Source organism: Ovis canadensis, chromosome 5 (genome assembly GCF_042477335.2).
Source record: "Ovis canadensis isolate MfBH-ARS-UI-01 breed Bighorn chromosome 5, ARS-UI_OviCan_v2, whole genome shotgun sequence".
Taxonomy (NCBI): Eukaryota; Metazoa; Chordata; class Mammalia; order Artiodactyla; family Bovidae; genus Ovis; species Ovis canadensis.
Genome location: NC_091249.1, coordinates 15475252 through 15490394, shown reverse-complemented (window position 1 = coordinate 15490394; position 15143 = coordinate 15475252). Strand labels below are relative to the sequence as shown.

Genomic DNA, 15143 nt, shown 5'->3' with positions numbered 1-15143 from the left:
TCATACGGCATCCCTTCCTGGTTAATCCATGGGGTGATAATGACACTGACTGGCCTCATCCTGCCAATGAAGGGCAAGGCACTGCAATCATGGCGCCTAGAAACGAATAGGAGTGATTGGGAATAAAAGGGGGAGGGAGGAAGGGTGGCCAGGATGAAGAAATGAATAAAACTCCAAATTTCGGTTACAACTCATTGTCATACCTATTATTCTAATATCATTATGACAGGGGGAATGGAAAAGGGGAAAAAAAAGAAAAAAGAAACCAAAAAGAAAAATGTCTACCTATTTAAATTTATGCAGCATTTTAAAGAATTTGAGTTTGTATCCTATAATCCGACTACATGTAACTAAAGCAAGCGGTTGATTCAATTTAGCTTATAAACCTATAGCAAAGAGTATTTTTTATCATCAGTGTTTTCTAAATTCTGACAACTTAGAACTATTAAGTTTTTATTACAACAAAAACAATCTACACTACTGAAACACACTATACTTACCAAACAATTCCTTGGGCTCCAGAGCCAATGGGTTTCAACTGCTGGTATCGTTTCAGGACAGTGAAAGTTGAGTCTGCCACTTGTACACTGTAAAACTGACTGTCACATTTACTGTCACTCATGATGCACCGTCATGCAGTATTCCAGAGGACGGGCACAGTCGTCAGAGTCCCTGAAAAAGAACCAGAATGAACATGCACTCTTGCTGAAATTATACATGCATAGCGCACTTAACCGTGTTTCCAATTTTTGGTATATAAGACATTATGGTTATAAGCTGATAAACTCAGACCAAGTTCTGAACTTAAGCCACAAACAAAAAATGCAAAGACATCCACCTTAATGTACAAGACTATTATGAAGGGAAGACACTTTGAGATCCTGCATGACCACATCTTAAGGGACTGGATTAGGAAACAACCACCCTTGGAGAAAAGAATTTGCACATTTTTACTAGCCAAGACAAGACCATGCCACTGTGTAATTCCCATCAGTTTCCTGTGGGGCCAGATTATGCTGAACTGTCTCAACCAGACAGGGAGGTGTTCCAGGGATGCTGCAGAATGAACATGTCTATGTCCACACAGAGAAACAAATGATCCAGGCTTCTGCTCGGTCCACAAACTCAGGCTAAAGGGATGAACCAGAAAGCACATCTGATGTCAAAGTGATTATAAAAGTGCTAAGTTAAAGGACAACAGGGTGTTGCAGGGCTGGTGGCATCTGTGAGCGCCATGCATACTGGTGAGTGCGTTCCTATCTTTCGAGCTGGTTCTGGAGCTAGTTTATATTCCCAGCAGCCCACGTCACTAGTGGGCTTCAACACAGAGAATTCTGTCATAACCTACAGTCAATAACATGGACACTATGACGTTAATCATGAGGTATGAGTATGAACTGGCACCTCCAGAGCAGCCTTTTTGTGGTTTAGACAGTAAGCTAAGATTTCTACGCTGCAGGAGCCTATGTGATTTTATACAGAAAACAAAACAAACAGAAATCAATTGGCAGGAAGCTACTTTTACTTAGCTTCCTGGCTCTTGTCTGATAATGTTTATTCAAAAGTTAGCAAGTTATTTACACTGGTCATTAAAAATTAAAAAGCCAACAATAAAATCATTTAGGTAAGTATTCCACACTGTCTAAAAACACAGAATTTAAATTTTATTCTACGGCTGCCCCAGCTTCTAGCCTGTTTGTTCTACCACCTAACATTTAATGTCTACTCATGGAATTTTTGGTACTGGTGATACATATTTCAATGCAATGATGCCTAGGACTTCCATTAAAAATGGAAATAAATTTATCAATAACAAGTCTGAACAAATAATTAAATCAAATTTATATTTGCTTCTTTTTTTTTTTTTCTTAACCATTCTCAGGGCAGTGGCTGAGGCACAGCTATTACTACCAGCAGCCACTTTGACCAAGAGCCACTGCACACTGGTTGAGGATTGCTTCTGGGAGGCCAGCACTGCACTAGATAAACCAACACACTGCTCACGACGACCCACAGGGATCGCCAGCCCCGTGTTACACAGGAGTGACCCAAAGCTTAGTGAGCTGGCTAAGTCATGCAGCTGTGAGAAGCTGGTCCTAAGCTCTTAGAGGGTAAAGGCAGGTCCATCTTGATCACCGTGGCACCTTGTATTTCCAGGACAGGAGGACAGGGAGGGCCTGGACCCTGGGACAGAGTTAACATTCAATATACTTCTGCTGATCTGACCCAATAACACTGTAGCTCATGATTCCCTCATGATGCTACTCCATTTTACTGACATCTGAAGGAGTATCCTTTTCTTAATTTACTTATAGTTTTTAATAGGTTGAGACAATTCATTTCAACATTTATGGGGTGCCTTTGAACAAGAAAGTGATAAATACAGAAGACATGGCCAGATTAACCAGGAATTGGTCTTGAAATATCATCTAATTCACTCTTTGGGGAAGAAATGTGAAGAATGAGTCTGTTATCTTTATTGTAATCTAAGTTACGAAGAGGTAAGGGCCATAGGCAAAATGTAAGCAAATCTGAAAGGCGAAAGAGGTTCAACCCACAAGCAGGGGTGCAGAAGACAAGAAGAGCTTCATGGAGGAGGTGGCATTTGCCCTGAACAATTTTGCAGAGACAGAGTAGAAGCGCAGAGTTCAAACTGTCTGTGCTCAGACATGGTGAATTGTTCAGCTTGACTGGTGGAGTACAAATGCCAAGGATCAGAGACAGACTCAGCAAAAAGCCAGAAGCCAATGCAGTCTGCTCTTTCTTTGCCATATAGTAATGGACCAGCCACGACGGTCATTCACAAAGCATTTGAGTACCATTGTGGACCATGTCCCTTGCCAGAACAGCCAGCCTGCCTGCCTTTTGGGCTTCGAGTTTACAGCGAGTGCACACCGTGGGTACACTCAGAAGAGAGTGAAAGCAAGGAGAGCCCTAAAGCCAGAAGGACGGAGGTTCAGGGTGCAGGGCAGAGAAGGAGCAGGTGATGAGACCTGGAGGTGCCTTCTAAGCATGACAAGCCATTTGAGATTCGGTTTTGCTGGGTTGTGGGGGAAAAACTGGAGACAGAAAACAAGGCCAGATTACCACAAGCCTCGGAAGCCACTGGGAGCCACCTGGGTCTGGATGTGGGCCTAAGGGCTGCAGAGGCATCAAAGCACGAGAGGCACAGGCTCTGACTTGCTTCTCAGAGAGGTCATTCGGGAAGCTGAGAAAGGGAGTGACTGCAGTGAGCAGGGCTCAAAACAGGCAGACCTGATAAAAATGCCAGAATCATGGGAGCTGGGGAAACGAAGGAAATGCGTGGCTTAGAGAAAGCAGGAGACGGGGAGAAATAGAGGTGAAACCGCGGAAGGGAGGCAGGTGATAACTGCAGAGTTGGAGAGTGTGACTTTGGACAAGTCTGAAGAGGCCAAGGGACAGTATGAGCGGACCAGGCCGCTGACCTACTCCAGGACCCACTGCTCCCTTCCTTTTAGTAACAGGAGCCATCCTGTTCCAGCTGGACAAACAGCTGTCCAGCCAGAGATGACATCCGCCACTTTCCTGGCGGCCAGGTGTGCCAGACGACCAACTTTGACCTGACAGATGTGAGCAGAAATGACGGATGTTACTTCTAGGCCATGTTTTAAACAGAAAGTTGCTTGCCTTCCAATCTATCGTTCTCCCTTGCTGTTGGCTGGGTGATCAGTGGTTGTACTCCCAGAGACGGAAGTCACAGGCTGAAGACACTAGAGTCACTCACCAGCCAGGGTCCTGAACGACCGTGTGGGACAGAGCTGGGCCATTCTGGTCCACCTGTCCACACTGAGACTGGCATAAATTAATCTAGATCATGTTGAGTAGTTCTGGAATCCTCTCTGCTACAGCTGTTGCAACCCATACTCTAACTGCTACAGTATCAGATTAGCTTTTGTGAATCTGGGGAGTACATTACTTCATTGTGTTACTCACTTAGTTGTGTTCAACTCTGCGACCCCATGGACTGTAGCCCACAGGCTCCTCTATCCATGGAATTCTCCAGACAAGAATACTGGAGTGGATAGGCATCCCCTTCTACAGGGAATCTTCCCAATCCAGGGATAAAACCCTGGTCTCTTGCATGCAGGCAGATTCTTTACCTGCCCCCAATATTACATCATTAGGTCAACAATTAATACAATTTCATCTCAAGATTTTAAATAATTTTTAAATTAAAATAAGTTGCCCTTATCAGGCAGGAAAAAAAAGTCACGTAACAAAGAATCTGTTAGAGCCACCTCCTCTGCCAAGCCTGGGCTTCATGAGAGCGAGAGAAAGAACCCCAAGCCAAAAGAAGAAAGCATGCAAATTAACTATTAATGAAATCAACTCCTGAGATGTATTTCAACAAAATGGACCTCGTGATCCTGGTGGCTCAGCAGTAGAGAATCCACCGGCCAATGCAGGAGATGCAGATTCAATCTCTGGGTTGGGAAGATCCCCTGGAGAAGGAAATAGCAACCCACTCAGTTTTCATTCCAATCCCAAAGAAAGGCAATGCCAAAGAATGCTCAAACTTCCGCACAACTGCACTCACCTCACACGCTAGTAAAGTAATGCTCAAAATTCTCCAAGCCAGGCTTCAGCAACACGTGAACCGTGAACTTCCTGACGTTCAAGCTGGTTTTAGAAAAGGCAGAGGAACCAGAGATCAAATTGCCAACATCCGCTGGATCATCGAAAAAGCAAGAGAGTTCCAGAAAAACATCTATTTCTGCTTTATTGACTATGCCAAAGCCTTTGACTGTGTGGATCACAATAAACTGTGGAAAATTCTGAAAGAAATGGGAATACCAGACCACCTAACCTGCCTCTTGAGAAATCTGTATACAGGTCAGGAAGCAAGTTAGAAGGGGACATGGAACAAAAGACTGATTCCAAATAGGAAAAGGAGTACCTCAAGGCTGTATATTGTCACCCTGCTTATTTAACTTACACGCAGAGTACATCATGAGAAATGCTGGACTGGAAGAAACACAAGCTGGAATCAAGATTGCCGGGAGAAATATCAATAACCTCAGATATGCAGATGACACCACCCTTATGGCAGAAAGTGAAGAGGAACTCAAAAACCTCTTTATGAGAGTGAAAGAGGAGAGTGGAAAAGTTGGCTTAAAGCTCAACATTCAGAAAATGAAGATCATGGCATCCGGTCCCATCACTTCATGGGAAATAGATGGGGAAACACTGGAAATAGTGTCAGACTTTATTTTGGAGGGCTCCAAAATCACTGCAGATGGTGACTGCAGCCATGAAATTAAAAGACGCTTATTCCTTGGAAGAAAAGTTATGACCAACCTAGATAGCATATTCAAAAGCAGAGACATTACTTTGCCGACTAAAGTCCATCTAGTCAAGGCTATGGTTTTTCCAGTAGTCATGTATGGATGTGAGAGTTGGACTGTGAAGAAGGCTTAGCGCCGAAGAACTGATGCGTTTGAACTGTGGTGTTGGAGAAGACTCTTGAGGGTCCCTTGGACTGCAAGGAGATCCAACCAGTCCATTCTGAAGGAGATCAGCCCTGGGATTTCCTTGGAAGGAATGATGCTGAAGCTGAAACTCCAGTACTTTGGCCACCTCATGTGAAGAGTTGACTCATTGGAAAAGACTCTGATGCTGGGAGGGATTGGGGGCAGGAGGAGAAGGGGTCAACAGAGGATAAGATGGCTGGATGGCATCACGGACTTGATGGACGTGAGTCTGAGTGAACTCCGGGAGTCGGTGATGGACAGGGAGGCCTGGCGTGCTGCGATTCATGGGGTCGCAGAGTTGGACACGACTGAGCGACTGAACTGAACTAGTATTCTTGTCTAGAAAATCCCATGGACAGAGGAGCCTGGCGGACTACAGTCCAAGGGGTCACAAAGAGTCAGACACTACTCAGCTACCAAAAAACAACAACAAACAAAAGAAAGTCATAAACAAAACGGACATCAACCAGGTTTCAGAAGACAATTCACAAATTGAGAAGTGTAAGAATTCTTCAGGCAACCACATTACCAACACACGGAAGGCGGAGTCCCTGACTTAACTCCCATCACTAGCAGGTGCTGGTTCCTCACCTCGGCTCCCAGCAGTGGGATCCGCTGCCCGTCACACCGCCTGTCACTCGGCTTCTGCAGGTCTGCCTCCGCCTCCCTCTGCCAGGCGAGGAGCTCCTCAAAAGGAGGGAGGGCCTGTCTTCCCTCTCATACGACATTACGAAATGCCAACCAATGATCCACTGAGAAAGCTCCCAGGAGGATACACTCCGCCCTTACAGACCCGAGTGTGGTGAGTGGATGCCTCAAGGTTAGGAAGCGGCATGGCCTTTACTAAAGGCAACTGCCTCAGGTCTACACCCTCCCCACTTACCATGCTGCTTCGATGAATGCTTGTCAAATGAACTGCTCTAACTGAAAAGCTCTATTTCTTCAAGACTGGAGACTCCTGTAGGATCCCCTCCAGGATACTGGAATAAAATCTACCCACTCTAGGAATAAACATTGGGCAGGAGGAACATTCCTATCTGTTTAGAGCCTGGAGTAAGAAATGCTTTAAAAGTGTTTTCCCTACCTCTAGTATTCTAAATATAAACAACCCAGGTACTGCAAATACAGTATTAAATCTCTGATTATCTTTTCTAAATAAAAAAATTAGCTCTAACTATAGCTTTCTGGGGCTTCCCAGATGGCACTAGTGGTAAAGACCCTGCCTGCCAATGCAGGGGACGGAAGAGGCACGGATGGATTTGATCCCCGGGTTGGAAGATCCCCTGGAGGAGGGCACGGCCAACCACTCCATTCTTGCCTGGAGAATCCCATGGACAGAAGAGCCTGGCGGGCTACAGTCCAAGGGAGCAGGACACTAAGAGCCGGACACAACTGAAACGACTTAGCACAGCACAGCACAGCTTTCCACCACAGCTTTACGCAGTTCTAACATTTTAAAATGGGAAACAACAGTGGAGAGCATATAATGTGCGACTTGGGGAGATGTCAGCTACTATTTACTTACTATTTACTGACTTCTCCCAACAAACATTTCCTGACAGCCTCCTGTGCACCAAACACGAGGGATGTGTATTTGAGTGTCTGTGTGTCAGCCGCTCAGTCACGTCCGGCTCTTTGCCACCCCGTGGACTGCAGCCCGCCAGGCTCCTCTGTCCACGGAATTCTCCATTCAAGAATCCTGGAGTGGGTTGTCATTCCTTTCCACAGGGGATGTTCCCGTCCCAGGGATCAAACCCAGGTCTCCAGCATTGCAGGCAGATTCTTTACTCTCTCAGCCACCAAGGAAACCATGGAGCACTAATCAGACAATCCTTTCCCTCCAAACCACCAATGCATAATTATCATACCACACAGGAAGTGTCCTGGGGGCATGCACTGTCTGCAGGGCGGAAGTCCAGCAGAGTGGTGGGCAGAGGGAGAGAGCAAGTGGAATGTGTGAGTGAGAGGCAGATGTAGAGGAAGGCTTCCTGGAGGCGGCAAGACCTGCATGCAAGTAACAACCTAGTTGTGACAAAGCAGGTACTTTCACACATACTGGTGAGCATAAATTAGTATGAATTACATAAATTCGTAAAACACTATTTGGAAGTAAAATAGGTAATATCTAAGGGAAAATCTGCATGACTCCTGACCTGGCAACTACAATTCTACATAAATGCACCAGACAAATATACATGTACAAGGACGCAAAGAGCACTGCTTGTAACAGGCAAAAAACTAGAAATAATCTAAAAAGCCCCCTTGGAATGACTGAAGAATCATGGCATAAAAGCATAATAAAGCCATTAAAAACAATGCAGGGACTTTAGGCACTGATATGGAGAGATGTTTAAGATACATCAGGAAATAAAACAAGGCAAAGAAGAGCACAGACAGTAAATGCCAACGTACAGGAGAATACACAGACAAGACGCTAGCAAGTGCAGAGAAGCAGTGGAAAACGAGACTTTCACTCCTGACATCACAACTTTTTTTTTCTTTTACCTATGCACATATTTCACATTTTAAAAACTAAACACTTTTAAATAAAAAGCTGAAGAATGGTCACTCTGACCCCTTTACAGAGAATGGATTTGAGGCAGATGAGACTGGAGACAGGAAGGCAAGTGGGCCAGGCTCAGTACACAGTTATATACACTCTCCTAACAGCTTGTGAGGTCCAGGTACTATCCTCACCCTGCAAATGAGCAAACAACTTGGAGACAGGAAGTAACTTGCCCGCATTCTCAGCTGGAGAGTAGCATAGCCTGGATTTGAATGGAGGTGTATTTGACTACAATATCCATGTTCTTCCCAATATACTACTGGAATATCTCTAATTTTATTTAGAGAGTAAAGTGATTGTCAAAGGGCTAGTTAGGACCAGGACAAAATAACACAGACCTTCTTCACATCTTATCTTGTTGGCTTCAACCCACCTAGACACGTTTGTTCTGATGATGAAGATAATGCAGTGATCCACAGAATCAAACCTTTAATCACACTAATGCTTCAGAATACCCAGGGCATTCAATATTTAAGTGAACTGACTGCTGTGACTAAAAGCAGATTGTCACAATCACCTTCTTTGTTTCAATGCTTGCTGCCAGAAGTTTTCATCAAATTGTTCTTTTTCCCTACTTTATTCTTATTAAAAATAGTATTCGTGTGTGTGTGTGTGTGTGTGTGTGTGTGTGTGTTAGTCACTCAGTCGTGTCCGACTCTTTGAGACCCCAAAGACTGTAGCCCACCAGGCTCCTCTGTCCATGGAATTCTCTAGGCAAGAATACTGGAGTGGGCATCCATTCCCTTCTCCAGGGATCTCAGCACAACTTTATCTTCCCTGAAAAACCAAAAACCTCACAGCATCTCAGGGCCACTCTTTTGAACATCAGTTCTTAACTTATGGCATATACTATGACACAGAATAACAGCTAATAGTTGTTTATCACGTCACTCAGCTGGATCCTAAGGATCTAGCAAGGATTCCCCCCACTGGCCCCTTGCAGTCATCAGTCTCCCCACGTCCTGCCCTGATACTCAGTGTTGTGAGTAAAGGCCTCACTGTGCCCGAGACACACCAACAGCCAAAGTGCTCTCCAGCCTCCATTCCTGACACCTCAGATCTATGGTATACACACCATCTTAGAAATATCTGTGCACATGAAAACCTTTACACGAATGCTCAAGAAGCTGTATCTGTAATAGTTCAAAACTGGAAGAACTCCAGATGTCTTTCAGTGGGTGAATGGTTAAACAAATTTCTGTACATCCATCCATACAACCGACTACCACCTGGCACTCAAAATGATTGAATTACTGATATTCAACAACAATTTGGGTAGGTCATAGCGCATTATGAAATTTTAATGATAAAAGCCAATTTCAAAAGGTCCATAATCCATGTATACAACATCCCTAAAATGAAAAATTACAGAGATACAGAACAGATTCGTCGTCACCAGGGATTATGGATGGTGGGGGAGAAGGGGGGGCAATGTGGTTATAAAGGGGTAGTACAGGGGAGGATCTTTGGGATGATGAAATAGATCTGTATCTTGATGACAATGACGGTGGTTATATGAACCTCCATATGTGAATAAAATGACATAGAACTATACAAAAGCTGTACCGGTACTAACTGCCTGGTTCTGGTATTGCACTATAGCTATATAAATACACAACCATTGGGGGCAACCAGGTGAAGGGGGCACGGGGCCTCTCTGTACTATTTGTGCAACTTCTTAGGATTTGTAATTATTTCAAAACAAGAATTAAAGAGACTTGTTGAAAAGGATTTGTGATTATACTACTCTTATGTTTGAGTTCCTTCAGTAGCAACTGATTGTGTTAAGGGTAAACTTCGAATCCCGAGCACAGCAGAGGAGTCCTGTAGGGCCTCTGGCTCACTCTCAGGCATTATCAAGCCCCCCGGGAGCAGCAGGCTCCAGCTCCTGCACACCTTCAGGTTCCTTTGCCTGAGTTGTCCTGTCTGCCTGAAATGACTTCCCTCCCGCTTCTGTGTTCCTGGCCAACCTCCCTCCTTCCAAGTCCAGGGCAAACTTTTCTGCAGGTCTTCCTCAGCAGGCCTTCCTTTCCAGCTGTGCCAGGCACGCCCCCTTTTCTGAGCATCACCATCTGCATTCATTTGCCTTGCAAGTCTATCTCCACTTCTACTCTGTGAGCTCCTCTATTTCTTAGCCCTCTACTAACTACACAGTGGGTGCCCAGGAAATACTTGTTAAAGGAAAACTAAATGGGACCGTAAGTGCAAGGCAGCTCTGCAGTCAGACGGCAGTGGGTCTGCCACGTATGTGGGTGAGTGAACTTGGGCAAGCACTTATCCTCATCTGTAGAAGGGGGATAACTGCAGAATCAACCTCAGAGGACAGCTAGCACAGTGCTCAGCACAGGCCAGAGGATCCGCCTTACCCGACCTTAGAACAGATCTTACCACACCCATTCTGCTTGTTCCAAACAAATATCTGCATTCTGAAAACGGGGACTCAACCCTGGTGAGTGCAAAGCCTGATGACACAGTTAATGCTGGTGAACACCCCCAAGAAAGACACGACAGGAGGCAATGCACAGCATTTACTTTCCATTCTAGGGCCTGACAGGTAGACGGTATGTCATGAGATTTGTAGACGGCATCCACTTCATAACATATAATAGTAGCTATGTTTCTGAGAGTTAAGAGTTAGAAAAACAGATTTGATTCCAGAATCAGACCTAGGGGATTCACTACCTGGTTTGCATCCTTAAGCCTAGATATTCTGAAATCAAACTAGTAGCAGCATCAATTTAGATACACAATATTCAAATAGTGTAACAAATTAAATTATTTACAATTCTGTAGAAATATATGTGTATGTATAAGCATATATATTTTAAGGAAAAGGAGTTGTTTTAAAGGCGATCATTATTATTCTCTCAGAATCATTGTAGGGAGTGGAGCTATGCTTTTTAAACAAATTGTTCTAAATAAAATTATGTTTTTAAACCAAATCCCCAGGTTTTTCGTATGCTGGCCTATGGAAAGACAGACTAACAGGTGGTTTTCACACTGTTCATTCTCCTAATGCCAAATAATTTAGGTATGGAAATACTTTAAATAACAACCTTAAAACAGGCCAGAATCTATTTAACATAAAGATAGTTAACATTAACAGCTCGCTTTTGAAAAAGTGAAAGTGTTAGTTGCTCAGTTGTTTCCAGGTTCCTGTGTCCTTGGGATTTTCCGGGCAGGAATACTGGAGTGGGTTGCCATTCCCTTCTCCAGGGGTTCTTCTTGACCCAGGGACTGAACCGGGATCTCCTGCACTGTAGGCAGATTCTTTACAGTCTGAGCCACAAGGGAGGGGAAAAAACCCACCTCATTTGTAATTCATACATCCTTAGAATCTATTTTTATTACTCCTGAAATGTTTTAGAGTATGTAGTCTTTGCTTAAGAAAGGTTCTTAGGTAAAATTAGCTAGGAGAAAGAGGGAGTAGAATATTTTATAAAATCCAAAAACAAAAAAATGAACCCAAAAACCGAATGAAATTAATTTTCTTTAAAGAAATTAGTTTTCTTTAAAGAAAATCAAATTTGCTGAATTCCACTTTCAAGTGTCTAGTAAATTTCCTTAGCTCTAAGAATTCCTATGCTAAAATTGAGACTACTATTGCTGATTATTTTTATATCTATTAATTTACACCCCAACATTTTCCAAAGAGGATTTGAGGCACCAGTTAAAAATATTTAACTGGCAATCCAAAGGTCAATATAAAACCTGAAAGACCCACAGTACTTTATAAAAAATGAATTCTTGCTGTGCAAAAGATACACAAACTTGTCCCCCCAAATAATATGGCCTTTTAATGAATCAAACGGTCCAGGTACTGAGCATCAACAGTAGCTAACATCATAGTGTGAGCCAATCAAAACTACTTGCCTCTAGAGGAAGCGCACATCCCACCTAAGAAGGCTCCATGGATCCAACCAAACCTTGTCTAAATCCAACTAAGAACTTTCAAGAAATACAGAGAAACACAAGAAACTACACTGCAGAGGTACAATCAGTAAGATCCCAATAACAGAAATATTATCGCTTCAACAAATAAACTACAAGGAAAAGAAAAACAGAAATAAAGAGGGATCTACAGATCAAAAGACTTTTAAAAGACATTATCAACCAATCACAATATATGGTCCTTATCTAGATCTGTATTCCAAGGAAGAAACTATTAAAGGAACTATAAAATTTATGAGACACCTGGAAATCTGAGTGCTGGCTGGCTATTTGATATCACAGAATGACTAATTACTGCTTTTCCAAGTTTGAAAGAATTCTTAATTTTTAAAAATTTTCAGACGTAAACTGAAAAAGTTATGGGTGAAATGACATGATAGTAGGATTTGCTTGAAAACAATAGCACAGTGTGTGCCGGAGGGTGTGTGAGAGCTGTAGGCACGAGGGCAGGGGTGAACCAGGTTGGCCAGCGGTTAGTGATAGTTGAAGCTAGATACCACTGTTTACTTTCCTACATGTTTGAAATCTCGTAATAAACAGTTACAACGAAGACTGTTGTTGAAACCAGTTCATACAATCACAAAGGGGCAAATACAAATTTAGTAATTCTTAAGGAAAATCATGTAAAAATGTCACCTTCTTAACCAAGTATAACTAGATCAGAGACAGCTGTGCAGGCACGTGTGTTAGTCACTTCAGTCGTGTCTGACTCTTTGCGATCCTATGGACTGAAGCCTGCCAGGCTCCTCTGCCCGTGAGATTCTTCAGGCAAGAATACTGGAGTGAGCTGCCATGCCCTCCTACTGCCAAATCAACAATGTTAAGGAAAAAATGTGGTTTTGTTTTACCTCATATATCATGAAATAAATTGGTTTGCTCACTATTAATTGCTTCATATGGCACTTTTCTCTATCCAGAAAATTAAGACATTTTATTTTAAATAGACAAATTGAGGTGTACCTTCTAACATTTATTTAGGAAGGCCAAATAAACACATTTTAATCTGTCAACAAATTATTTAAAGTGGCATCCTGAAAAGTTAAGTTCTCAGGAGTGGATTCTCCTCAAGAAACTCAGGAAAAGAACGCTCTTCAGCGACAGACTATGCCAAAATAGGATTGTTTTTAACCCTGTAGGATCCTCTTGAAGGGGAAAAAAAGGGATAAATGAAGGGAAACGATATCTAGATTGGATTTTATTCTTCCAGAACAAACTAAGAGCCAAAGTGAATACTCAGAGCTAAGGGACTCAGGAAAGAATGCTGATCTGCGGGAGACCTGGGTTCAAATTTCACTTTCCAGCTGCTTGCTACAAAACAGACTGCCGAAACTCTGGGAGCCTCTGCTTCCTCCTGTGTAGAAAGTGGAGGCTAGCAGGCTTCCTAGCTGCTATCGCAGGGCTCCAGTGCCAAAAGAGAGTTCCTGGACAAACAGGGCCTAGCTGCCCTAGTTGTGGGCTACCCTTCTAGCTCACTGCAACTCTTCCCTCCTAAACAACCTGCCTTGAAGTCCGGAGTCCGACAATCCTGAAATAAAACTGAATGAGGTCTGCATTTTGCTTGGCTCACAGCACTGAAAACATTTTAAAATAAGCTACTGCCAACAATTGAACATGAAGAGAGTGCAGATACAAATCTCAAGTTCTGGCTTCTTTCTAAAAATTGCTGGGTAAGTGGTGTCTGGTTCTCCAGGGTCTCCACTACTCTAATCTCTCACACCTGGCCCCACAGGCTGGTTTTTGACCCCAACATTGGGCTGAATATTGGAGAAGGGGATGACAGAGGACGAGATGGTTGGATGGCATCACCGACTTGATGAACATGAGTTCAAGCAAGCCCTGGGAGTTGGTGATGGACAAGGAAGCCTGGTGTGCTGCAGTCCATGGGGTCCCAAACAGCGACATGACTGAGCGAGTGAACTCAACTGATTGGGCTGAAGTTCCTCCTTCACCCTGCCCTTCCCCACGTCTTGTCTTCCCCTAGACCTGACAAGTTTCTCATCACCATTCAAGCCAACTCCAGCACCAGCCAAGCACCACCGCCTCCTCCAAGTTTCCACAGCACAGCCCTGCTCTACAGCAAGCTGTCCGAGCACTGTCTGCATGTCTCCTTTCTCTATTGGGCTCTTGGGCTCTCTGGAGGAAGGGACCCTGTTGCTACTGCCTTTGTGTCCCCAGGGCCGAGCAGAAAGCTGACCTGGATAATGCAGAATTCAGTCAATGTGTCCTGAATGCGAGGAAGGAAGTTAGAGCGAAAACATTATAAAAATGTCAGATTTTATATTACAGCTTGTTCTGATAGTTACCAAATAAAAGGGTCAAGGACATTAAAATGTTCCACAAAACTAAAGCAACCTATCATCTGCATGTAAGTTTCACAAGTTAGTCAGAAGTCACTAAACAGAGAAAGCAGAGGCAACAGGCTGGCAGGGTCATTCATTCACTCACTTACTCACTTAACTGATATTACTGAATACTTACTGTGTGCTTTCTAAGCACTGGGGATAAAGCAGTGGACAAATCAGACAACTACCTGTTTTCAGAAAGCTATAATCCTAATGGGAGAGACAGAAAATAAACAGGCAAATCAACAGAATAGTTTCAAACCAGATACTGGGAAGAAAATTAATGTAATGAGACAGAAAGACTAAAGGAGGAGAAAGAGTGGTCAAGGAAAGGATTCTGTAAATTGAAACATGTGAGAAGGACCAGAAGGAGTCAGCTGTGCAAAGATCCGGGAGGCAACTCCAATCACTGGATACAAGTGCAAAGGTCCTGAGGTAAACAGGGCTGAATGTTCAAGGCCAGTAAGATGGGTAGGTTAGGAGACCACTGCTCCGGGTTGGGGGACTTGTTGGGGGTGAGCTGGTCAGGGCCCGCTCAGGCACTGCTGGGCACTGAGTATGCAATGACAAGGCACTTGGGGAGCACGAGGATGGGGGACTCTGGGCGGACTCTGCTACACTCAAGCCAGCAAGGAGCAGTATCCCGCTCATTTTCCACAAGTGTGCACCGGGCGGGCTCCCGCCCAGGGGCTTTCACACACATTCATAGAGCTTGACAACAATCCTGTCCAAAAGGGTAGACATTTCCCCCACTTTGCCGAGGGGAAAACAGAGGAACAGCAAGGATCAGTG

General features: G+C 43.8%; 1 protein-coding gene across 13 annotated transcripts in view; it reads right to left on the bottom strand.

Annotated features, from left to right (window-relative positions):
• The window catches only part of MAPK9 (mitogen-activated protein kinase 9), a 70498-nt gene that overhangs the window by 54371 nt on the left and 984 nt on the right, over positions 1–15143 (bottom strand). For 5 of the 13 annotated variants that reach the window (XM_069588953.1, XM_069588956.1, XM_069588962.1 and 2 more), the window contains exon 2: positions 501–672. In XM_069588953.1, the coding sequence (XP_069445054.1) occupies positions 501–622 (122 nt within the window). In that variant the 5' untranslated portion in view covers positions 623–672. Of the gene's footprint in view, positions 1–500; positions 673–4379; positions 4464–4558; positions 4642–15143 lie in introns of all 13 variants that reach the window. The other 8 variants (XM_069588954.1, XM_069588957.1, XM_069588965.1 and 5 more) reach the window with 2 other exon arrangements.